At 37.8% G+C, this 27,383-nt stretch overlaps 1 protein-coding gene across 7 annotated transcripts in view; it reads left to right on the top strand.

Moving 5' to 3' along the window:
• DSE (dermatan sulfate epimerase) overlaps nt 1-27,383 on the top strand; it is a 70,175-nt gene that overhangs the window by 27,392 nt on the left and 15,400 nt on the right. For 4 of the 7 annotated variants that reach the window (XM_067702293.1, XM_067702294.1, XM_067702295.1 and 1 more), the window contains exon 2: nt 5,375-5,843. In XM_067702293.1, the coding sequence (XP_067558394.1) occupies nt 5,375-5,843 (469 nt within the window). Of the gene's footprint in view, nt 1-5,374; nt 5,844-27,383 lie in introns of those variants that run through there. The other 3 variants (XM_067702296.1, XM_067702299.1, XM_067702298.1) reach the window with 3 other exon arrangements.

Raw genomic sequence — 27,383 nt, 5'->3', positions numbered from 1 at the left:
TCCCGTTTACCATTGCAACAAAAAGAATAAAATACCTAGGAATAAACCTACCTAAGGAGGCAAAAGACCTGTATGCAGAAAACTATAAGACACGGATGAAAGAAATTAAAGATGATACAAACAGATGGAGAGATATACCATGTTCTTGGGTTGGAAGAATCCACATTGTGAAAATGACTATACTACCCAAAGCAATCTACAGTTTCAATGCAATTCCTATGAAACTACCAATGGCATTTTTCACAGAACTAGAACAAAAAATTTACAATTTGTATGGAAACACAAAAGACCCTGAATAGCCAAAGCAATCTTGAGAAAGAAAAACGGAGCTGGAGGAATCAGGCTTCTGTGCTTCAGACTATACCACAAAGCTACAGTAATCAAGACAGTATGGTACTGGCACAAAAACAGAAATATAGATCAATGGAACAGGATAGAAAGCCCAGAGATAAGCCCATGCACATATGGTCACCTTATTTTTGATAAAGGAGGCAAGAATATACACTGGAGAAAAGACAGCCTCTTCAATAAGTGGTGCTGGGAAAACTGGACAGCTACATGTAAAAGAATGAAATTAGAACACCCCCTAACACCATATACAAAAATAAACTCAAAATGGATTAAAGACCTAAATGTAAGGCCAGACACTATAAAACTCTTAGAGGAAAACATAGGCAGAACACTCTATGACATAAATCACAGCAACATCCTTTTGACCCTCCTCCATTTAGAGAAATGGAAATAAAAACAAAAATAAACAAATGGGATCTAATGAAACTTAAAAGCTTTTGCACAGCAAAGGAAACCATAAAGAAGACGAAAAGACAGCCCTCAGAATGGGAGAAAATATTTGCAAATGAAGCAACTGACAGGATTAATCTCCAAAATTTATAAGCATCTCATGCAGCTCAATATCAAAAAAAAACAAACAACCCAATCCAAAAATGGGCAAAAGACCTAAATAGACATTTCTCCAAAGAAGATATACAGATTGCCAACAAACACGTGAAAGGATGCTCAACATCACTAATCATTAGAGAAATGCAAATCAAAACTACAATGAGGTGTCACCTCACACCAGTCAGAATGACCATCATCCAAAAATCTACAAACAGTAAATGCTGGAGAGGGTGTGGAGAAAAGGGAACCCTCTTGCACTGTTGGTAGGAATGTAAATTGATACAGCCACTATGGAGAACAGTATGGAGTTTCCTTAAAAAACTAAAAATAGAACTACCCTATGACCCGGCAATCCCACTACTGGGCATATACCCTGAGAAAACCATAATTCAAAAGGAGTCATGTACCAAAATGTCCAGGACATGGAAGTAACCTAAGTGTCCATCGACAGATGAATGGATAAAGAAGATGTGGCACATATACACAATGGAATATTACTCAGCCATAGAAAGAAACAAAATTGAGTTATTTGTAGTGAGGTGGATGGACCTAGAGTCTGTCATAGAGTGAAGTAAGTCAGAAAGGGAAAAACAAATACCGTATGCTAACACATCTATATGGAATCTAAAAAAAAAAAAAATGTTTCTGAGGAACCTAGGGGCAGGACAGGAATAAAGACGCAAACATAGAGAATGGACTTGAGGACACAGGGAGGGGGAAGGATAAGCTGGGACGCAGTGAGAGGGTGGCATGGACTTATATATACTACCAAATATGAAATAAATAGCTAGTGGAAAGCAGCCGCATAGCACAGGGAGGTCAGCTAGGTGCTTGTGACCACCTAGAGGGGTGGGATAGGGAGGGTGGGAGGGAGATGCAAGAGGGAGGAGATATGGAGATATATGTATATGTATATCTGATTCACTTTGTTATAAAGCTAAAACTAACACACTGTTGTAAAGCAATTATATTCCAATAAAGATGTTAAAAAAGAAAAACAAACAAAACCTAGTGAATATGTTTTAGGCTACAGAAGTTTCTAGGCCTCGTGAGTGTTTTTCTCTGTTCGTTTCCTGGCAGAAACTTTTTCTCAAAAATTCTAAACTTGCTTTGGCTTCAAATAAGGAGGAATAAGGTTTCTCCTTGCTCATTTCAATAATGAGATCCACTCTATCAGCTCCTAGGCCCACAAGTTCAGCCAGCGTCTGTGAGCTGCCTTTTATATACCAGGCACACACTGCTAATCCCTGTGATGCAAAGAGGAAGCTGTGGTCCCCTCTTCTGTGAGGTGTGGCATAAACAGCTGAAACAGTCCGATGTGGTACAGGTACCCGCCAAATGCAGGAGATGTTAACTCTTCAGGTAGCTCAGCAAAGGCATTAATAACTTACAGAGAGTGGAGGCTGGGCTTGTTGTGTGTATGCTATTAGGAAGGCTGCACAATTTGTGCCACCGCGAGTGCCACGGTCTTCTCTTCTCATTCATCGTAGATGATTGTTCAGCAGAATTTCTGTGGGTTCTGCACTGGCCCACATGTATTCCAACAAGAATGTTTCAAATGTGCGGTAACTCAGGTCTTGCTGCCCTGACACCCTCACGTGAATATGAAGCAATAACTAGGGAACCTTTGGTAACAGTTGGCATATTGAGGTGGCATGGTTCCCAAAACAACATCTTAATGAGGTCTGTGCTTCAGGAACAGCGCTTCTTGTTTAAATACCCTCGGGCATGTCCTATGTAACCGGAAGCAATGTGGCAGAAGTGGCTGTGATCATAGCTTGCGTCAGTTCTCGATTGGGAGGGTCCCTGTGGAGCAGCCGTCTCTATCTCAGTGACTCCAGACCTGGATAGGAGGGTGATATGCATAAGGCAGGAGAAAGAGAATAAAACAAATCAGCCTTAGCCCCTTTTAGGGAATGTGTGTGCAGAATCTGAGGTGGAGTTTCTGGTTTCCACATAGCTTCCAGCCCATCCATCCATAACCCACGCCACCCCTTACCCACCTAGAACTTGAGCTACACATTAAAAGCCAGTAGTTGACGCAAAACATTTTCATCACCCCAAAAGGAAACCTACGCCCATTTTAAGCAGTCATTCCCTATGTCCCTCTCTTCCAAACCCCTGGCAACCACTAATGTATAATATTTTCTGTGTCTATGGATTTGCCACTGCTGGACATTTCGTAGAAATGGAACCATATGATATGTGGCCTTTCGTGTCTTCTTTCACTTAGTTGCATCCATGATGTAGGTAGCATGTATCAGTAATCCATTCACTTTTATGGCTGAATTCCCTGATCCTGTTTTCTTCATACTGTTTGAATACAAACTTAAAAATATGTTGAGAGTGAAGCTCTGTTTTAATGGTACATCTGTTAGGCCAGTTTTAAAGAAGGTGAAAATGGAGATATTGTTGTGAAATGATAATCGTTAAGAAGCCTCAGACAATTTGATAATGAAAAGTTTGGGCAGTGTTGCAAAAAATTATTTGCTTTATGTTAAAAGCCTTTTAAACAAGGAAAACAAACAAGCAGACAAACAAACAAAAACCCAGTAGTTGAGAGAAGATCTTCAGTTCTATTCTATGCACGTAGAGGTCAGTTAAAGGAGAAACTTCCAAGCCATCCTCAGTCTGGCTGCCTACAACACCCTCCCCCCTCAACAGTGCTAATTGCACTGATGGCTGCATCCAGTTGTAGACTTTTGGGGATTTAATATATGCAGGCTTTAAAAAAAAATTAGCACACTTGTTCTCTGAAAAGAGCAAAAAATACACCCCGGGGTGGGGGCAGTGGGGACTGAGCATTACTTCAGACTCAGCCATGTCTCTGTGTCGCCAGAGACCACACCCCTCCTCAGACATAACCACAGAAGACTCTGGGCAGCTCTCTGGCCTTGAAGGAGGCAGCCAGTTGCCTTGAAGATTTGGGTGCTAGACACAATATGGGTGGAGTCCAAGAGTTATTTCTATTTTGTGTATTTTATTTAGCATGGCTATATTAGTTGTTTTTATTCATTACAGGTTCTACTCTTGAAGTACATCTAAACTGCTTCATAAAATCACTGCCACTGAGTTTTATATATATAGTCTAAAGCACGTTCAGAAATACAAAGAATACTAGAGTTCATGGCAGCGTCTACAAGTGATGCCATGTTGCCTTTCTCTTGGAGATAGAGCAAGTTGAGAATATGGATTGTTCTCCAATGTGTGTTAAATCCTTAGTTTTCTTTCTTCTGAATGTGATGAGGCAGATTTTCCTTGGAAAAATAGTTTGTGTTCAGCTGGAGAGGTTGATTTTTCTCCACCAGTTTCTCCGTTGAATAATTGAAAACTACTGTTCATTATTTACATAAAACTGTCTTTTTCTGGTCTGCTTTCTATAACCTTTCCCCTCTGAGGAATTTTAAGAATTCCCTGACTTTCCTCTGGGGGATTTTATGCCTGCTTTATCCCAGATGTGGGACATAGACCAGGCTGAGGATTTTCTTCCTTTCTTTTTTTTTTTTTTTAACGTTCCTACTTTGAAAGACGTTCTTGCTAACCTGTGAGCAAAGCTGCTACTGAAAAAAAGGATTTTCAAGAAAGTTAAGCAGTTAAGAAAATATGTGAGCTTGGTTTAAATGTCTGACTTACTGAAGACACCAAAATCCCAAATGCAAAATGAAAAAGTAGACAGTAGTTTCAAATAATAAGGGGAAAATGCACACATGTTCTTTCAGCCTTTTAATTCTGGAATTTTATTTTCTGAATGAAGGCATGTCAGTCTCTAGTCCCTGCAGCCCCCTGTCTGATCATGCCCTGCACTCCTGCCGATGTCAGCCCAGGGAACACATGGGCTTAGCAGATGTTTACCCTGCTTTTGTTGTCGCAGTCCCCACCTTCTGCTGACACAAAGAGAATCTTTAGCCTTAGTCATAATATTTTGTCTGCTCACATTCATATAGATGTATTGATCCTAATCCCTGGTTCAGAATGGAGAATGCTGAGAAGAGGGGAGAACTTAGAGTGAAGGAGGCTGTATTAAGACAGGATTTTCTTTTTTTTTTTTTTCCCTAACGTCCATCCTGATTCCCAGACGATATTTCACCACAAGCTTTTGGTTACTGTGGTTTTCATATTAATGTCCAAAAATACCATAAAATCAGAACGTTTTTTGTGTGATAAAACGTGAGAAGAATGCCAACAAGAGTTTTTCTTCTCTACTCGAGCAGATATTAGACTGTTTTCCCAAGTCCAAAGTTTCTGTTTTCCACAATGAATATGTCTGTTGTATCATGTGTAATTAATTAATGAGTTAATTAAATGATTAGGTTTTAGTGTCTTCCTAGCTCAAATTTTTGATGTATTTTTGAAAAGTCTAAAAATTCATAAGCTTAATTTTCATAGTAAGCAAGGTCGCTACCTACCACGTATTTCCTGCTTCACCATGGTCCCCTGGTTGACATACCCTCCTCTTCTCTTTTCTGTCCTGTAGGATCTTTCGAAGATGGTTTGGCTGCCTTGGAGATTTGGAGATCTGAGGCCACGATGAGGACTCACACACGGGGAGCTCCCAGTGTGTTTTTCATATATTTGTTTTGCTTTGTGTCAGCCTACGTCACCGACGAGAACCCAGAAGTCATGATTCCCTTTACGAATGCCAACTATGACAGCCATCCAATGCTGTACTTCTCCAGGGCGGAGGTGGCCAAGCTCCAGCTCAGAGCTGCCAGCTCCCACGAGCACATTGCCGCCCGGCTCACTGAGGCCGTGCACATCATGCTGTCCAGCCCCTTGGAGTACCTCCCTCCCTGGGATCCCAAGGAGTACAGCGCCCGCTGGAATGAAATTTACGGCAACAACTTGGGGGCCTTGGCCATGTTCTGCGTGCTGTATCCTGAGAACATTGAAGCCCGAGATATGGCCAAAGACTACATGGAGAGGATGGCAGCTCAGCCTAGTTGGTAGATTTTTGTCTTTTTCTTCTTACTGTATTAAACTCTGCAATTTAAAAACATGAATTCATAGTCAAATGAAATCTCAGAGGCCAGATTTTCACATACTTGTGTTTGTGCGTGAGTGAAGGGGATAGGATACTTGTTATTTGTGTTGTTAGTGGCTTATGAATGGTCCCTGGTTTCAAAAGACCTAGTGACTTCCATGTTTAAAGTTAGAAGAAAAATATTTAGGTAGAACCTAACCAAAGAAAAAATAATTTGCTGCATTGAGTAAATAGTCTCATCTTGATTGTTGAGATTTCTTTCCCCCTTGTTTAACAGCCTTGTATTACCATCATCGGGTCTTAGGTTCTGATTGACCCGCAAGTGGTTAAAACCTTTTGCCAGCAAGAGGTTTCCGCCAATTAAGATTTCTTTGCATTTTAGGACAATTAGGAGCTAAAAGTAAATGTGATAGGATTAACTGACAATTTATAAATAAGATCTTATCCAGTAACCAGCAAATTGCCCAAACCTGTAGGAAAACCAATGTTGTGGTATAATTATGTGAGGAATTCTAATTGTGTAATAATTTACTTTCAGGAGTTCAAGATTTGAGAACAAACTTCCTGTCTCTTCTTGATTAGCTTAAATTTATTTTATTTGTGTATAATTAATATGTCTACCTGCTTCCAAAAGGTATGGGATGAATTAATTAAACTAGGGATTCCGCGGGTATTCTCATTTAAACTGTGTTTTAATACACATGGTCCAATTACACTACAAAAAATTACGAACTGTATGAAATATCCTTTTAAAATTACATAGGCTGATACTTGTCATAGGGTTGGAGAGAGCTCATTTTTAAATGCTTAGAAAAATCAGCGATGCATTTAATGTTGTGAAGAGTTACATCTCAGATATCATAAGGGTGAATAATGGTAGCTTGCAAGCTTCCTGAATTCTGCCAGTATGGTAAGTAAATTTAATACTTCCTAAATTTCTGCCAGTATGGTAAAGAATATTGTTTGTTTATAGAATTTGAAGGAGTTTCTGGAATTTCTAAATGAAAAAGATTATGGAAGAGTTGACATTAAATCCATATCAGAGCTTATTTTTTTAAGGCTTGTTATGAGGTATGTATAATCATTTTGAAGCTTATAATATTTTAGGTTGAAAAGAACCTTTTTATTTGATTTGTTTCAAAGCTGAGCCGTGTATGCCTTAGTTTCTGTTCTTGACTAACCTTCTACTCCTGACACCAAGAAAGAAAATAAAGATGGATGAAAATTGGATATTTGACTTATAAGTTTCTATTATCAAGTGTTACAATTACTCACTTGACATTGTACTGTTAGTTAAAAAGTGGCAACCATATTTACTTTAGGGGAAAAAAACCTTTGTTGTCTATAAGGGTACTTTTAAAGTCCTTTTTGTTTTAGATAGGTAAGTGAAATTTGACAGATTAAGATGCGGATGAAAATGTTCCAGAGAGCCGTCTGTTTCACTTCATGAAAGAGTAGCTAACTGTGAAGTACCACTTTTTAATGGAGATTTTTTTTTAGTACAAATAAAATCTCATTAAGAGAATTCACAAGACCGCTGCAATTGTATTATGATGATATAAAACATTCAGGCATATAAATACCAACTTAAATGAATGCTGTCATTAGAGAGGACTAGACTCCTATGATAAAAGGAGGAAAATAAATAAAAATGAACATTTTCATAGTTTCTACAAGTTCAGAATTACTGGTTGTGGAGTTGTGTAGGAATTTATTAGAGGACTAGTACTTTGTTCATGGCAGTATTGATAAAAATAGGTATACCTCTATGCCGTTAGCCAGTAACCCAAAGCCAGTCTGTGATTTAATAGAGCTGAACAGTTGACTTCTTTCCCTAGACCTCTTAGATGAAGGTCAGAAATTGAGAATTTACCTTTACATCTGGTTTCTAGTTCCAGAAGTGATCCTAGCATAAAAAGTCGAGCTACTGGAACATTTTTGTCTTGGCAAGTACTGTTACTAGGTTGTACTTTTAAATGATTTTATGGAAATTTTAACTTTTTAAGAGCAACCACACCCAACCCCTAGACCCTTAAATTTTTATTAAACTGTAGTTGAATGTAATCAATCACTTTTTGACAACTTAAAACACTGCTAAATGTTTTGGTAGTTCAACTGTTCCTATTTAAATCAACTAAATCATATGTCGCCACTGTGCCCAGAGAAAGGTATTGTGGTCGTTGTCATTGTCTTAGGACATAGTTCGCCTATATTTGGTTTCAGAGGAAAATAAAAGACTGACTCTTATTTATAAAGATGCAGACCTACTAGACCTACTAGAGAATGGACTTGAGGACACGGGGAGGGGGAAGTGTAAGCTGGGACAAAGTGAGAGAGTGGCATGGACATATATACACTACCAAACGTAAAATAGGTAGCTAGTGGGAAGCAGCCACATAGCACAGAGAGATCAGCTTGGTGCTTTGTGACCACCTAGAGGGGTGGGATAGGGAGGGTGGGAGGGAGGGAGACGCAAGAGGGAAGAGATATGGGGACATATGTATATGTATAACTGATTCACTTTGTTATAAAGCAGAAACTGACACACCATTGTAAAGCAATTGTACTTTAATAAAGATGTTTTAAAAGAAACTACTATGTATAAAATAAATAATCAGCAAGGATACATTGTACAGTGCAGTGAAATATAGCCATTATTTTGTAATTAAAAAAGATCAATAATTAATATTGATTAATCAATTAATTTGATTAATTAATTAATTTTAAAAGCTTCCTACAATGGCTTCATCAAACTTAATACATTTGCCATATTCCGTGAGGATCCTTTCTACTCCTTTGAAAACCAGTGACTAAATTGTGTCCACTCACTTATTCAATTAACAAACATTTATTGAGCATCTGTTGTATGTCATGTACCACGCTAGGTGCTGGGGATTCAGTGATGAAAAAAATAGCCCAGTAAGTTTAAAATTTGCACCTAGGGTAAGGGCTGCAAACATTGGGTATTTGAAACCTAAGCTAGGACTATATTCTCTGCTCAGAATTAAGTGTAAGCATCACTTAATAGTAGGGGTTCATTAGTTTTTTGTTTTTCAATTAAGCAGAATTCAAGACTATCTGGATTTTTAAATTAATTTATCTTTAAATTAAAAAATTTTTTTAAATAATTTTTATTGGAGTATCTTATTAGTTTTTATTCATGACTTAAAGATTTGAGGATTAAATGAGGTAATGTAAAGTACTTAGCACAGTTCCTATCAAATAGTAAGCCTTCAATAAATAAGAGTAATGATAATTATTGTTACTGATATTTGCTTAGTACTTAGATCCTGTTTAGTTTATAATTTGGTGTATGTAGGCTGTAAGGAAATAGTATTTGTTTGGGATTTATTTGGAGATTTTACTTATCTTTGTCCAAATTGCTCTCAAAACTAGAACATCTGTTTAACTCATAGCATATTCCTTTTGGCTTTATTCCATTAAAACTTTCAGCAATGCTCCCCTGGGCCCTTTTTTTGGCATATAAGAATCTGATGGTAACACCAATCATGATGGCTTAGGGGAAAGTAACAGTGATGTGTCTTTTGTCTGGTATTCAAAAGAAGTACATCTGAGATATACATGCATACAGATTTATTCATGTGATTCATTTCATTTGAGTATTTTGGGGGTTTTTTTTCTTTTACTTTTTATTGGAGTGTAGTTATTTACAATGTTGTGTTAGTTTCAGGTGTACAGCAAAGTGAATCAGTTGTACATATACCATTTGAGTAGTTTGTAAATAAAGAGCTAAAAGGTCACAGCTGTAGATTCACTTATTTAAGAGTCTAGGACCATTGGAAAAATTAAATGGAAAATATTATCTAATGATATACTGATCTTTTGTGTTCATCTGATATAATATACTACAAAGTAGAAAGGGAATCTCATAGATTGATAATGATGATGGTGGTGATTGAAAAATAACAACATGCAAACCTTTCTTCTTTTGACATTATAATTCTGTGTGTCAGCGAGTACCCAGATGATTGGGCACCGCAGAAAGATGAGACACGTCTACATACTGTATCTGCTTTTGCGGAGATGCCCATATTCTCTCTCAGAAGCTCTCTCCTTTGTTCTTCTGCCTTCTGTTAATGTCATGCATTCTTCATAACATCCTTCATAACAGTAAAAGTAACAGAGTAATTTAATTGTTCTTAACTTAGTTCTAAAAATCAAATTTAAAAAGATATTATTTTAACCTATATATAAAATGGCAAATTATTTTCAGCATCACCAATAATGTCTCTGACCTTTGAATTAAGTCCCCTATAGATCTCATCTTCCAGATGAAAGCTAGGATTTGGGTTATAGTTGGCTCTGTATTATATAAAAGTGTGATTAGAACTTAATCAGACAACTTCTTTAAGAAAGCTTAATGAGCTGAGGTCATAAATCTAGAGCTGGTAACAACAGAAAATGCATTTTATTACACTTAAAGTCAATTCATTTTTTTAATACAATATCACCTAGTCACCAGAGCAAGTTCTGTGTATGTCAGCTGGCACATTGGGGGTATTCTCATTTATAAATAGTTGCTTTCTGCATTCAGTCCTTACATAATTAAAAAGAGAACATTATTGGATTCCAAATAACTAAAAATTCTCCATCAGCTTTTTTCCCCCAGAACCTTAAACTTTAAGGTGGGAAAATAAATTAAAACGGTTCTTAGTCAAGATTTACGAGATTTCCAAAAAGTCAAATTTTTGGAGTTTTTGGAGTCAGCAGACATTGCTCTACTTTCCTAAAATTTTCATACGTGTGTATATTTTTATTTACTTATTTTTACTTTTTTCTACTATACCTTTTTCCCCAAAGATTAAGGAAACAAAAAACAATATTCAAATAAGAAATATCTGAAAAAGAAAGGAGGAAAGAAAAAGATAAGGGACATCAGCTGGACTAGCAATGAGACAGTTACTGAAATGCATCTTATGTCCCATGGGTGAGTGGGCCACATGTGGGCCCTGAATTTTTTTTAACAGCAAAGAAAGTAGGCTCAATTAGTTTTGAAGTATAGAGTGTCCATGGGATTAAAAGTAGATCAGCTTTTCTACAGAACTACTACTCTTGACCCAAGGACCAGAAAGAAATTTCTCCTGGAGTTTTCATGAGGAACCTGCACAATAGTTTCATGAACATCCTTCCAGTGCATGTGTGATGAATTGCACAGTGCTGGCTTTTTTATGTTAGACTAGACTGAGGACAGGACCGGGTCTGTTTTGCTCATGCATGTATCCCTCAGCACTTAACACAGTGTCAGGTAGATTTCTGCCCAATGAATGAATGCTCTAGCATCCCTGGAGATACTCCAAAGTGAAATTCACTAAAACCAGGGTGGAGGTAGAAGGGATGGACATACGGTTTAGCCCCAGGCCACTTTTTTTCCTAGTCTAGCTTTGTCCTTCAGCAGAATTTGAATATGCAGAAAAATGAAATGACCATGTATCTATCAGGCAGCCTCTTTATACACTGTGTATCTCAGCTGAGCTCATGATTGATGGGTTCTGTGAGCTTGGGTATTATACTGCGCTGCCTGTTCTTACAGTGATCTTCTATATAGCTAAAAACAAACATAAAAAACTCACTCAAACACAACACACCTGAATCACTTAAGAAAGATAGCGGTAAGTTGACCATATCTCACTTACTATTGAAGAGATGAATGGCAAACATTCAACATTGAACAGTGATTGTAACAGAAAAGATTTGTTGTTCAACCTCTGTTGACAGCACACAGTTATCCAACATGCATTTCTGAGCAGTGGGCTTTTCAAGGCTTTTGTCTAAACATTGTAAACCCTGGGGAAGGGGCCTAGGATAGCAGTCCTTGGAGGCACAGGTGCACTTGCATCTTGACTCTGCTATTATATTAGGCTTTAGCAGGTTTTTTTTTAACCTCGGTAAACCTCATTTTCTTTATCTTTAAAATGTGGATGATTCTTTCCATGCAAATATGTTGTTCCAAGGATTAAATGAGATAATGTATGTAAAGCTCTTAGCATTATGTTCCTGACACATAGTTTTACTAAAAAGTTTATTTTTATTACACAGAAATAGATATGACCATGTAGCAATATTCTTAAGTTTCTTGACACACAGGACTCCATTTTACCTACTCTCACTCTGGAGTTGTGTTTTTGAGAAGTACTCATTTTGCATCATTCTTTCACCTTTCTTTATAGTATTTTTGCTTTCTTATCATCAGAAAATAAATCACAGAGGAAAGAAATTACTTCACTCTTGCGTTGGTGCCAGTCAGCTTCAGGAATTCAGAACTGGTGAGGGAAACAAAGTTGAACTTTTGCACAGAGAAGTAATTATAATTTTATTCGCAACAGACCTTGTGTTAATTCCCTTGCCTGTGGATTGCAAACTTCTGGAGATTGACATGTGAGGGCCCATTTGCAAAGTAAAATATTAAAAAAATAATAAAGTAAGGGGAAAAAAGGAGAAAGAAAAGCCCCTGGCAGATCGAAATGAACCAATCAGTTTCATTCCTGTACATTCCAAACTGAAGAGTCCACCCATCTTTCTCAGCGTGGCGTGCTGGGCTCTAAATACAGTTCCCTACAGCTGTTTCACAGGCTTCTTATTTCTCTAAATTGCATGTTAAGGCTGGGAATCAAAGTAGGGGAGGATGTAGCTGGGCCCCAACATGTGGAGCCGCAGCACCGGGAGCAAATAGATCAGGTTTTCCTCTCCTGACCTTACAGTGGTGAAGACCGGGTGGCATAGCCCGGAGTGCACCCGGAATCCATTGGATTCAAGGAAGCAAATCCAGTGGCCCCGTGAAACAAATGCAGGCTCTCAGAAAACCCAGCCCCCAGTTCCCCTGGCTTTTTCTCCTTCATGCTTTCTCTTCCTTCTGCCCTTCCCCCTCCTCTTTCTGCCTCTTTTTCTCTCTGTTCCTTCCATTCTGTGATCTGAAGAAAGTTACTGCTTTTATCCTGCTGCAGATCCTTGGAAACAGAAGGCTAAAACTGATGACAACGAGGCTTTTTATGATGTTCAGATTCTTTAATATTTACAGAAACACATGGGTTAGGAACCTGGCTGTTGGGAATTTCCTTCTTTTACGCCATTTAATAAGCAGGTTGTTGCCAGCATCGTTGCAGATGAAGACACTGGGCAAGGACTGGTGTCAGGAGACAGCAGGTGAGGAGTTGCTCAGGGAGAGGCCAGGTCAGGTGTGTGGGTTAGCTGAGCATCTCAGTGCAGGTTTTCATACACACCGAGCAAACTCCTCTCCATCTATTTCAAATTGAGTGAGGATAAAATGGTTTTAATAACGCTTCTTTCTAACAACAAATGTGAGACTGTTTATAACACCTCTAGACATACACAGCTGGAAAGAAATGCAACGTTAGTTTTCTTGTGGGATCTGTTTGTTGTTTGAGTCTAACATGCAGTACTGGTGCAACCCTCAGCTGTCTCCACGATAAGCAACATTCTCTCCTATCCTGCTCCTCTAGTGTCACTTGTTGCCTTTTTAATAAAACATGCAACGTGGGCTTGCAGAATTGTCTGAGGGAGCTCTGCTTAAGGCCAGAGGCATCCTCATCCCCCTTCTGATGGGATTCTGAGCCTGTGCCCCTCACCCCATGTATACCACAAAGATATGAATGTAGTAAGTTCCACACCGACTTTACAGTCTGGCTCTTACATACTACTCAGCCATAAAAAGGAGCGAAATTGAGTCATTTGTTGAGACGTGGTTGGATCTAGACACTGTCATACAGAGGGAAGTAAGTCAGAAAGAGAAAAATAAATATCTTATATTAACGCATATATGTGGAACCTAGAAAAATGGTACAGATGAACCAGTTTGCAGGGCAGAAGTTGAGACGCAGATGTGGAGAACAAACGTATGGACACCAATGGGGGAAAGCCGCCAGGGGTGGAGGTGGGGGCGTGATGAATTGGGCGATTGGGATTGACATGTGTGCACTGATGTGTATAAAATGGATGACTAATAAGAACCTGCTGTATAAAATAATAAATAAAATAAAATTCAAAAAGAAAAACAACTTGCTAAGCATGTTGTTTAAATTTTGTGCCTTCCTTGCCCTGTGTCTTGAGGGAAGATGTTAGTTAGCAAGTGCTGCATATATATCTGTATTCTATTCCAATAATGCTTTATAATTGTTTTTTAAAAGTGGCCTTTGTCTGTTAACTGAGATATGTGTTTAGTTCTAATACCACTAAAGATGTAGGGCCTTGCTGACATTAAGTTCTTACTAATGCTATATATAGAGATATATATAACTACTGGAGAATAGTAGTGACATGAGTATGTCCGTGGAGTCTCTTGTAAAGCTGCGTAGTTCTTTTTACCTTAGTTATCTTCAGAATAGCATTTTACTTCTTCATTTCCTTCTGCTGTATCCATCAAGAGAATATGTTTTAGCCACGTTTAACACAGTCTCTCTCCTCCATCCTTCCTTTTTCTTTCCAGTGTCAACATGCTGGCTTAGGACAGCAGGAGGAACCATAGTCAGGAGCCAGATGATTGTGTTTCCCACATAAGCCTGTGTTTAGAAGCTTTGTGTGTGGATAGCTTGGAGGAGAGGAATCAGGAGGAGGGGAACTAGGTGGAAGCTTATATAAGTCTAGGGGGGAAATGAAGACCACAGTTAAGTCAGTGAGAGTGGGGAAAAGAATGAATGCATCTGAGACATTAAGGGCAGGACTTCCCTGGCGGTCCAGTGGTTAAGATTCCATGCTTCCACTGCAGGGGCCACGGGTTCAATCCCTGGTCAGGGAACTAAGATCCCGCATGGCACACGGTGCGGCCAAAAGATTTAAAAAAAAAAAAGAGAAGAGAGAGAGAGAGATGTAGGACAGAGAATCTACAAAGAGATTGATTGGATATGGGACACTTTCTCAAAGTATGGTTCTTTCATCAGAATCATAGAGGTATTTTTAAAAACACAGATTCCTGGGCCTGGCCCAGACTCAGTGAATCACGATTATTTGGAGTAGGCCAAAGAACAAGTCCCCCATGTGATCTGAGGCACGCTAAAAATTAACTAGCAAAGAGCAGGGTGTTAGGAAGCAGGGGACTTGGTTTTCGTCTAGGCATTGTGCTAGGTATTGGGATATAAAAATTTGAGGGCAACTTAATACATCTTGCCTAGAGTGGTTGACCTATGGAAAATATGAACTAATAGACTATATTAATGCAGATGATAAAGGCTGTGATTGAGAAAGTATAGTGTGTAATGGGAAGACAGAGGGGTACTTCGGGATGCCCAACATTGGAGCCCTGGGAAGGCTTTCCTCCTGGGGCCTGAGGGACAAATAGGAATCCGCCAAGTGAAGGGGAAAGAGAGCACGTTTGATTGTTCCAAGCAGAAATAACTGATGTTCAGAGGCCGTGACAGAAGGAAGCAGAACGCTTTTGAGGAACTGAAAATTTAATGTAGGGAGGAGACAGGCAAGCATTGAGGCTTTGAGTAGAGAGCCAGATGCTGCAAGACCTTGTCCACCATGTGAAGGAGTTTGGACTTTTTCTTACAAGAACTATGAGGCCATTGAAGGGTTTTAACAGGGCAGCAACATGGTCAGATTTGTGTGTGTGTGTGTGTAACTTTTTCAATTCTAAAATAAAAGTAGAGCACCATACGAACAAACGTGTGGCTTAGTAAAGTATTTTAAAGCAAACGCCCTGCTAACCACAGCACAGCTCCAAAAATAGAACGTTGCCAGCCACCCTGGGAAGCCCCTCGTAAGGCTCATCCCAATCACAGCTCCCTCTGTCCCTACAAAGACTACCCTGACTTCTAGGGTCATCAGTCACGTCCTTGTGTTTCTTTATAGTTCATTCAAGTGTGCATCCCTAGGCACAAGTTTAGTCTTGCTCATTTGTTAAATGTTTTTTAAGTCTTTTTTATCTGCAGTTTCCCCTCCATCCCTTTATTTTTGTTACAATTTATCTGTGGAAGAATCTGGGCCCTTTGACCTGCTCAGCTTGCCACAGTCTGGATGTGGTTGATTGCAGGCTCAAGATGCAGCTCCGTGAGTTCCTCCACCCTTGGCATTTCCTACGAACTGACAGCTGGGTGCTGAGGCTCGCTCCAGCTCGGTTTTGATCACTTTGACACAGCATAGGTGGTGGCTGTTCTCTCATCAGGAGACGCAAAGTGGCTGCTGGTTTCTCCATGTGACAGATTTGTGTTTTAGGAAGAATCTCTGGTCATATGTGGAGAGTAGATTGCAGAGGTCAAACCAGGAAGACCATTTAGGCCTTTTGTGTTTATCCAGATGACAGCCTGGAATAGGGGCTCTGAGAATGCAAAGAAATGTTGGGTTCCAGAAAGTTTTAAGGATTAGCATGTATTGGGTTGGCCAAAAAGTTTGTTCGGGTTTTTCCATAAGATCTTACAGAAAACACCCAAATGAACTTTTTGGCTGACCCAATATAAGACTTGACAATGATATTTGAGGACAAGAAGGACTAAGAACTTTCTTTTATGGGGTGCTGAGAGGCATGGGACCTTTCAATGAGATCACAACACTTGGAACTCTTGGAGAGTACTAATAAGGGGTTTGGTTTGGGATCGACTGAGTTTGAAGGGCCTGTGGACCCAAGAGGAGATGTTGAGTTCATGTCCCTCCAGCATTATTTTTAGCTACCTCCTGTTTGCTAGAAGTGTACTGTGAATTTAAAAAATGTCATCACCAGGAAAAAAAAAAATTTATCCAATATAAAATATGCTTTCAAGTACAACAGACATAGTTTCTGTGGATGATAGGAAAATGTAGAAGGAAAGTTCAAAGAAGGTCAGATTTAATTAAAGTAAGCTTATCACAACAAATAAATGAATAACAACAAGAAGAATGAGAAGAAAAGGTAAAGTGCTAGAAGAGCCGCTTGGGTGTCCTCAAATCACTTTCTGGATATGAAGCCAAATGAAACATCATGCCGGCATCACTCCAGGAAGAAAGTATCAGCTTGAGAGAATCCTGCTATTTCTTCTTAAGTTGGAAAAAAAAAAAAAAGATTCTTGATGAGGTGTGGATGGATGGCAGTTTGGGTTTGTAACAATTTAATGTGCAATTTTTAGTTCATTTCCGTGATTCAATTACAGGGAATACACTATTCCAAGAAAAGAAAGTCTCAGGAAAGGGAGAGTTAAGAATAAATCCACACATATTGCTAAAATTTTGTATTAACTTTAATATCTTTCTGCCCTAAACTTTGGGCCATAATTTTGAAAAACCATATGGAGCTTTTTACTATTTTACCTTCTTTGGAGAACCTGTTGACATGGGAAAGATTTTACACTATTACTAAAGCCAGTTTGAATCTTTTACTCTTTGCTTTTCTATCATAGCCTGTCACTTGGTTAAAGAAGATGTGACTACATTCAACCTTTGGGGTGGGGTCAACTTTTATTTTCCATATGACAGATAACTCTAGATCTAAAACTCGGGGAAGTATTTAATGCCCATGGCATGTTGAAGATGGCTCACAAGTTTGGCTCATAATTTAATCTAAATTTACTTTATCCATTAATTCTATTTTATGGCAAATAGCACATCCTCCAGATTTTTTATGATTCACAAACTCCTAAACTGACTTTTTTCCACTTTGTTGCCAAATTAAGAAATACTCTTTAAAACTGTGTCCCCGGGACATGAAATAAAATAATAAACATTATTGGTACAAGGTGCTGTTCATAGGTATTATTTCATTACCTCTCTTGAAAATAAATGGCTTCAAAGCCAAACAAACGTTTTGGGGGATGAGAAATGTTTTCTTGTTCTTTTTTTACACAGTGACAAATTACTTTTCGTTCTTGAATTGACTGTGTGGGCCCATTTGGTGTTTCACATCTGCCTCTGTCATACACTGTCTACTGGCCTCTTTGAACATTCCGAACTTCTCTGGTGGTCTGAGATCCTTCCTAATGAACTCATGATAGATTTTCCCTCATGGTTGGCTCCAGATCCTCTGCTGGAAGGTGTTTGGGGCAACCCAGTCTCAACCTAGCTCCACGCACTGAAGCAGGCCCTGGGCCTGGGTCCTCTCTGCCTGCAGGATGCATCTGATGGGCTGCTTGTTTGGTGGCACATTTACCCTCTAAGACAGTGGCTTTCAAACCTTTTATGACTGTGACCCACAGTAAGAAATAAAGTTTACATCCCAATATACACAGAACTTTAACTCTACATATGTAAATATATAAGTAGAAGTTGTGCGAATCAGCCCTTGCATTTAAGTCATGCTTTGCACTCTGCTATTTCCTATTCCATGCCATTAAATTCCACTAAAAATATGCTGGTCACGACCCCTTATATTCATTCCACAATCTATTAATAGCTTGTTATTTATAATTTGAAAACTCTGCCTAACATTGTGATAAACCCATGATTCCTTTTCAGAGAATCCCTTCTCAATATCCCTCTTCTTGAATATCTCCAGTGAGGTGGCTTCCTTAGTCCATAATTGTAGTGTTCAGAGTACTTGTTCCTAAAATATATTAGGAAGCGTCGTTTTTTCATTAGGAAACAGTGTGTGTCTGTGATTAACGGCTACATTTCAGGTTTCCAGGGCTGAGTGGAATAAATTCTGCAGCACATTATTTCCAGTTGGCACCCAGAATAAAATCAAGAACAGTTCATTCACTGTTTTAAAAAGGCAACTTCAGCAAAACCTTGAAATAGCATATTGTAAAAGAGAGAAATTCTGATAAAGCATTAAAAAGTGGGAATCTTAGGTAAACATTAACCTTACTGAGGAAACCATAATAGAAAGTAAAATACTGTTTCATGTATCCTAGCACCTTAAGGTCGGCCTTATTTTAGTTTTGGTATCTTCCTAACATCAGGGTGGCAAGATTTAGCAATTTGATTACCGTTTTTGCCATTGTTAAAGTATCCCTCACTTTTTAAACTTACTGTCACAGATTCTTTGCCCTTTTGCATGTGGTGGTGTCAAAATCTTAGAGGATTTCTTTAAAATAAATGGGAGTCACCACGTGTTCAGGCAGCAGCAGGAAGATGGTGCATACAAGATGGCAGTGATGACAAGTCAGGTTCTTGAAGGTCAGTGTATTATTCCTAGGGCAGCCGTAACAAAGTAACACAGACTAAGTGGCTTAAAACAAACAGAAGTTGATTCTCTCACAGTTCTGGAGGCTAGAAATCTGCAACCAAGGTGTCAGCAGGGTCTTGGTTCCTTCTGGAGGCTCCAAGGAAAAACTGTCTCACGCTTCAGGTGGTTGTAGGCAACCCTTGGCATTCCTTGACTTGAAGATGCATCCCTCATCTACCTCTCACACGTACCATCCACCACCAACACATACAAACTGCGTGTCCCTCCAGCCTTCCAATATAGATATGTTGTGATTTTAATTGAATGAATATTGTGTTTGCATATTTTAACGAGGCAAAAGCTGTTGACAGCTGAACCGTGTCATATACTATGATTACTTTCAGTTTGTGTGCAACTTTTTGTTTTCTCTAGGATTAATAACAGCCTTTTTGCTTTATTTGCTTAGTTTCCTATACACTTATCACTAATTACCAACCAGACTCTCACTCAGTTATGTAAGTCTCTTAATCCATTCAAACAAGATGTTCTTAATAAGACATTCTTAACAATTCATCTTCTTGAAGAGGAACCTGCCAAAGCCTTTGACTGCTTATAATCTAGATCTATGGTATGCCTGTTGACTAACTCTTCTTTTCTCTCATGGGGTGGGTCCCCTCTGGAACATGAATCTCATGTTGTCTTCTTTTTGGTATATATCTTAATTTGGGTGGAGAAATTCTTCACTAGTTTCCAGAGGAAGTATTGATGAGCAGGAAATTTTGAAAACTTGGATGTCTTCTTACATTGTGTATCTATTAAAAATTATTGTATGGTTATTTTTTAATACTGTCTTCTTTTAACCTTTATACTAGAGTTATAAGTAATTTACCCACCACCATTACAATATTAGAGTATTCTGCGTTTAAGTGTATATTTACCTTTACTGGTGAGTTTTATACTTTCATATGTTCTCACGTTACTAATTGGCATCCTTTCATTTCAGTTTGAAGAACTCCCTTTAACATTTCTTCTAAGGCCTGTTAGTGGTGATAAACTTCTTCAGCATATGTTTATCTGGAAAACTCTTTAACTCTCCTTCAATTCTGAGGGACAGTTTTACTTGGTAGATTATTCTTGATTGGCAGTTTTCTTCTTTCAACACTTTGAGTATATCGTCCCACTTCCTTCTGGTCCCCAAGGTTTCTTTTGAAAAATCTGCTGATAGTATTATGGGAGTTCCCTTGTACGTAATAAGTTGCTTTTATCTTTTTTTAAAATTTTTATTTATTTATAAATTTATTTATTTATGGCTGTGTTGGGTCTTCATTGCTGCGAGCGGGCTTCCTCTAGTTGCGGTGAGTGGGGGCTACTCTTTGTTGCGGTGCGCGGGCTTCTCATTGCGGTGGCTTCTCTTGTTGCAGAGCACGGGGTCTAGGCATGCAGGCTTCAGTAGTTGGGGAGCACAGGCTCTAGGTGTGCGGGCTTCAGTAGTTGTGACACGCAGGCTCAGTAGTTTCAGCTCGTGGGCTCTAGAGTGCAGGGTCAGTAGTTGTGGCGCATGACCTTCGTTGCTCCGCGGCATGTGGGATCTTCCCAGAGCAGGGCTCGAACCTGTGTCCCCTGCATTGGCAGGCAGATTCTTAACCACTGTGCCACCAGGGAAGTCCCTATCTTTCTATTTTTAAGATTCTCTTTAATTTTTGAAAATTTAATAATGTGTCTTACTGTGAGTCTTTGTAGAGGCATCTTTTTTGATACTCTGGGCTACCTGTATCTGGGGGCCTGTTTCTTTCTCCTCAGGTTAGGAAAGTTTTAAGTCATTATATCTTTGCATAAGCTTCTCTCCCTTCCTCTCTCTTCTTCTTCTGGTACCCCTATAATGTGTATATTAGTCGTCTTATGGTGTCCCATAAGTCCCTTAAGCTATCTTCACTCTTTTTTATTCTTTTTCCTTTTTGCTCTTCTGATTGCTCTCTCTTTAAGTTCACTGATCCTTTCTTCTACTTGATCTAGTCTGCTGTTGAATCCTTCTATTGAATTTAGTTCAGTTATTGAATTTTTCAGTGCTCAGTACAATGCAGTGCTCAGTACTTTTTAATATTTTCTGTCTCTTTGTTGAAGTGCTCCCCCTGTTCATGCATTGCTCTCCTGACTTTGGTGAGCATTTATGACTGTTATTTTGAACTCTCTGTCCGATAAATCACTCATCTCCATTTTGTTAAGGTTGATTACTAGAGATTTACCTTTTTTTTTTGTTTGGAACATATTCTCCTATTTGTTCATTTTATATTGAAGCAAATCTGAAACATAATTTCATCTCAATATTTATTTCTGACTTAATTTTAAATATCTGAAATATTTACATGGTTCACAATGTACCATGTCAGAATCATATTACAAATAATGCCATGATAAATAACCTTATGCATATATTTTTTTTATTTGTGGTAGATTACTATAAGTGGTATTACTGGATCAAAATATAAAATGTTTATAAAATTTGTTAAATGTTACCAAGCTCTACCCCATAGGATATGTACTGCTCTGCACCCCTAACAGCATTTTAAGAGTGTGCCTATTTCTCCACAGCTTTGACTAGAGTATTTGTCCTATTTGAGATTTTTACTGATTCGAATGTTAGATCAGTTGTAATTTGATTTAAATTTCTTTTATAATAAGTGAAGATGAGAATTTTGAATGAGGGATGTTTGCCCTTTTTTTTTTGTTAACTGTCTTGTCACTTGCTCATTTTTCCAATAAGATTTTGATCTTTTTCTTAAATTTTATGAGCCTTTGGTATGTTAGGATAAGTCCAACTGTATTCAGAGTATATGATACAAATATTTTTCCCCGGTTTATTCATGTTTACTTGTGGTCTTTTTTTTCCCCCTGTGCAAAAGGTTTTGTCTTATTTTTTCTTTTAAGCTTTATATGGCCAAAATGATGTCTTTTCTTCTATTGCTTCTTGTTTTTGAATCATAGTTGGAAAGGCTTTTCCTTCTCCAGGTCACAAAGGAATTCATCCATGCTTTCTTTTAAGATTTTTTTATCTCATACTTTATATTTAGATGCCTAATTAATTTAGAGTTTATTTTCTTGTATTCTATGAGGTTTGGATCCAATTTTCTCCTTTTTTCAAATGACTATCTAGTTGTTCCAGTATAAGTTGTTGGAGGGTACTTCTTTTCCCTATTGATTTTTGATGCCACCTTTATCACATACCAAGTTTCCATATGTTTTGCACCTGTTTCTGAATTTTGTTTCATTCCATTGGTATGTCTATCTATTCATATGTCAGTACCACTGTATTCTGATTAGCGAAGGTTTATAGTGTGTCTTCTTCTCTGGCAGAGCTAGTCACCCTCCATCATTGTTCTTCTTTTCATTGACTTCCCTGGCTCTTCTTGCATGTTTAATTTTTTCTTAAAATCAGATCAACTGCTTCTAGGCATTGTTTCTCACATGATCACTGGATACTTGCATAGTCACTGACTGAAGTGATGACATCTATGAATTGTTCAACTGAACTTTTATTTATTTATTTATTTGGCTGTACCACGTGGTATGTGGAACTTTCCCAACCAGGAATTGAACCCGTGCCCTCTTCCTTGCATTGGAAGCGTGGAGTCTTAACCACTGGACCACCAGGGAAGTCTTCAACTGAACTTTTAGAAACATTTTACACGTATAAATATAAAGCATGTTAAACCTATAAAATACCAAGCTACTTTTTTAAAAGGCCAAAAATCATTTGATTAAGCTTTTCTGAACAATGCAGGAAATCTGGGTTATTCTCTCCTACCACCTTTTCAAGTTTCAGAATTTCTCCATTATAACAGATGCTTTCGTAATTTATTATTAGAATGTGATAGATGAGCCTGTTTTAAACTCTAGTCCTTTGAGCTCTGCCTTTCTTACAAAACAGAGGTCGTCTTATGAAATCTGAATCATCTTAATTATCGTGCTTCTCCCTCTTACCTTTTCAGGCTGGACACTAGCCCAAAACACACTTGGCCAGCAAAAAGGGATTACAATTTTGAATGCTGTTTGATTCCATTTAAATAGAATGAAACAGCGTACTTGGATAGCATACTTGGATATTTGGATAAAAGGACTTTGTGTCAGCGAATTAAACACTGGAATAATGACACGGCAGTGCCATTTCCCACTTAACAACACTACTACATTAGCTTGGTGTATATTTTCACACTCAGACTAATTCATTTTCTCTATAAGCCATCTAGAATCCTTTTTTAAGTAAAAAAGAATATTCTTTTTAGTTTCTGCTTTTGCATAATTGACGCCTCAGTATTCTTGAGTAGGGCCAAACTGACCTAAATTTTTGTATTTTAGAATTTAATATTTGGAATATTGAATTTATAGCTTTAAAATGAAATTAAGTGGTAGTACTCTATATATTGAATCCAGTGATTTCATGAATATGGAAATGAAGATTGTGGAAGAAAATGATCTTTTATAGTTCATGGTCGATAAGTCATTTTCCCTGAAGATGTCTTAATATATAGTCAATTCCCATTCTATCATTCTGTTATCCTTTTAGCATTTGTTCTCTAGTAAGGAGCAAAGTAGATGTTCAGAAAGGAAAGCTCATTGTCTATTTCTGTGTCTGTAGCCCTGGCTAGCTTTAGGAGCTGAACGTTCTCAGCATGCAGGTTCAGTCAGGCCCACTAGCCCCTGGACCAGCTGGACCTGGAGCAGTACATGAGGAGCTTCACGCTCACCAGAGGTCTGTGGGGAGAAGGAAGAATTGTTTCAGGAATGCTACATGGTTGGAATCACATGTTCCTAGGGTGAGCCCTGAGCAACCTTGTGAGCACAGTATCATGATATCTCTCCTCATGTCTGCCCCTTTTCCCACACCTCTTGCCATGTTTCTCTCTTGGTATCATGAATATGGCAGGGCTTTGGAACCCTCTGTTGTATTTCAGCATAAGTGCCCTTCTGCCTAGCTCTTGGTAGGTTTGCTGACTAGCCCTTTCTTCTGGCTGGGTTCTTATGGCAAAGTTGGTGACTTTCCTTATAAGCACAGTGCTTTCCCTCACCAGGAAGAAGTAAAAATTCTAGATTCAGGTAGTCCTGGATTCCATTCTTTAACTTAGCTACGTAATCTTCAACGAGTAATTTTCCTATCCAAATACCGCTTTTACAATCTATGAAATGGGGCTATAACATCTAATGTGAATTTTGAAGATTAAATGAAATAAAGTATGTAAAGGGCTTGGCACACACTATGTGCTTAATTAATATGAAATATAATTTCTCTCTTTCCTCCCAACTATAAATAGTTAATTTTGCTTCATGATGCAAATGCCACCCCTTAGCCACCTGATCAAACATTTGGAATATGGACTACAAACCGGGCCAGAGTTGAGTTTAACATGCCCCTTGGATAGCTTGCTACCCACTCAGAGGCCCCTAGATCTAGTTTATCTATATTCCGGGCTTACTCTGCTCTTCTTGGCAAGTCACTGTCAGGGTCCCACTGTGCTTCACAGGCAAGGCCACACGGGTTAGAAATCCACTTCCTTTGGCTAAATGTTACAGGAATTACTTACAAAATTTCACATATTACTGACATTTAACATTTATGGCTAGTTTTTATGTTTAACTTACAGAGGGGAAAAAAGACGAATCACAATTGCCATGAGTCATATTTTTAAAAGCAGTGGGAACACATGACTCTCCTAACTTACTGGAGGTTGTTTCCAAGCACAGAAAAACTGAATGACTTTCTGTCAGGTTACTGTCTTCAGGACTCTTTTAGAATGAATAGATTGATTTACATTTTAAGAATGGAACTGACCTGGGCTTCCCTGGTGGCGCAGTGGTTGAGTCCACCTGCCGATGCAGGGGACATGGGTTCGTGCCCCGGTCCCGGAAGATCCCACATGCCGCGGAGCAGCTGGGCCCGTGAGCCATGGCCGCTGAGCCTGCGCGTCCGGAGCCTGTGCTCTGCAACGGGAGAGGCCACAACAGTGAGAGGCCCGTGTACCGCAAAAAAAAAAAAAAAAAAAAAGAATAGAACTGACCTTATATTGGCATATTTTGGTGGTGTGAGCCAGTACATGCTATAGGCAGAGGTGTAGCTTCTGTGCAGTAGACGCAGCTGCAGCAAAGCTGGCAAATGTGAAGCTGGTGCTGCTCTGCCCTGTAAAGTTACATCTGGGAATTTCTAAAGAGCTCATCGCTGCACTGTACGTTTAAATTCTTAATTCCTTTAAGGCTTATTTCATTTTCTCTTACATTTATATTTATACATGAACATCTAGTGTCTAAAATAAACCAGATTTTGAAATATGAATCTTCTACTTTATGAATTTACTGTGTAAATATTTTATAGGGTTATAAAACTGTATGTTATCTCAAAATGAGAAAAAGAAGGATTGTTTTGAGTTCTACTTTTTGGAAACGTTTAACAAACAGTGGAGCCTCATTTAAACATACTTTTGAAAACACATAGACTTGCTTATACCATGGATCAAATCATGACCTTCAAAATACAGTTACATATGAAAATCCTGGTATAAAATTGTCAAGCTGTAAAAAGTGCTCAAAAACAGGACTAATAACCATAATAACATTGTAAAGAGAGTTACGAGTTGTCCCTTTGTTTCCAGTATTTTTTTTTTTGTATATCGTTGATTCATTTAAATATTTAAATATCAGTGACCTCTTGACACCTCTTAGATTTTAAATACAGAACTTCTGTTATTCCAAGTATTTATTTTAACAGTATGTGTATAAATGAAATAGTATAAAAATTTAAACAATATTATACATAGACTATTCTGTGAACCTCATAATACCTAAGATTAATCTTAGATACCTAAGTATTAATCTTTTCCCAGATAATAATTTTCTACAAAATATCTACTAAGACTATATGGAAAAAATTTGAATATAACTGATCATTTAAAACAAATCTATGCAAATAAAAATGAATGCCAACATTGTTATTAGACTTTTTATATTAGTCATTGCATCAAGTAAGCTGTCAATTTTTAAGTAATAGACTCCTTAGATTGCCTACTTTTGTACTCTGTACATAGTAGTTCAAAAGCATTTATGATAATGGAAGCAGTCTATCCACAGGAAATTGTTATAAAAATTCTGATTAGTGAAGCTACTAAATTTTGGAAAGGTTTTTATGTCTCTTCCTTTTACAGTCACAACTTGATTTATGGAAATAGCACATCATGATAAACCCTATGCCTTTCCCCACCAATACCGTGCACCCCAACCCAGGCAATTAATAGTTCCTTTCTATGTTCACATCATTCTGTTTCACATAAATTCACTTAAATTCACCTTTGGAAATATTCTAGGCAGCAGATTTTAAATGTTTTGGACTCAGAACTCTTTTGCACTCTTAAAAATTAATGAGGACATCAGACATCAAAGAGCTTTGTTTATGTGGGCTATACCTATTGAAATTTACTATCCTAGAAATTAAAGCTAAAAATTTTTTTTAAATATTTATTCATTCTCTTGAAAGATAAATCCATTTCATATTAACATAGATAACATATTTTTAGGCAAAAAATAACGAGATTTTTGGAGACAAAATATTTAGTGTGAAGGAGATCATTGTTTTATACTTTTGCAAATCTTGCATATCTTCTTCTGTATTCAGTTTGTTGCAATGTAGTGTTTAAGTTGAAAATATGAAGAAATATGAAGAAAATCCAGCTTCACACAGACATCTGACTGAAAAGGGAGGAGTATTTGAAGAGTCTTTTCAGATAATTTTGACAGTTTTCTTTGCTACTGTACTAGAACTTGACAAGTGGTAGTTTTGTAAAAGTTAGTTCTATGTGGAATCTGGATTATAAAAGTTAGTTTCAATGTGGAATCTGAAACCATGTTAGTTAATAAAATTTCTCATATATTTTAATTGGTAAAAAATCCATTAGTATGCTTTGCACTTACAATGAATCTTTTATCTTTGTATGGTTTTGTAATATGCCTTTTTTATTTGAATGTTTATTCACTGAGTTATTCCCATCTTCCAAATGTTGATGCATTTAGTTATATAATATAAAAATAAATCACACTTGTTATCAATACAATTTTTCCAAAATTCTTTTTTTTTTTTTTTTTTGCTTGAAAGCTCAAATTTTGTCATTGTCAACAAAACCTTTCAGTTGTTCTTGAACTGGCAGGCTTCCTTGTTTCAAAAAGACTTCCACTTAAATACCCAAGTCTAAAAAACTATAATTTGTCAGTTGGTCATTCTCTGACGTAAAAACGATGTTTCGTGAAAAAGCAAGGAGCTAGTTCAGCTCTCAACTAAATGCACAATTTCTTCCTCATGATAGTTATTTACTTTGCTACGGATAGTGCTTTTTACATACTTCCCATTTCATCACATGGGCTATTAGAAAGATATGAACTAAAAAGGTTGAGATTTTATAAAATTAATAATTTTTACCACTT

Source organism: Pseudorca crassidens, chromosome 13 (genome assembly GCF_039906515.1).
Source record: "Pseudorca crassidens isolate mPseCra1 chromosome 13, mPseCra1.hap1, whole genome shotgun sequence".
NCBI lineage: Eukaryota > Metazoa > Chordata > Mammalia > Artiodactyla > Delphinidae > Pseudorca > Pseudorca crassidens.
Note: the sequence above shows the minus strand (reverse complement) of the source record. Positions and strands in the feature narration are given on the sequence as shown.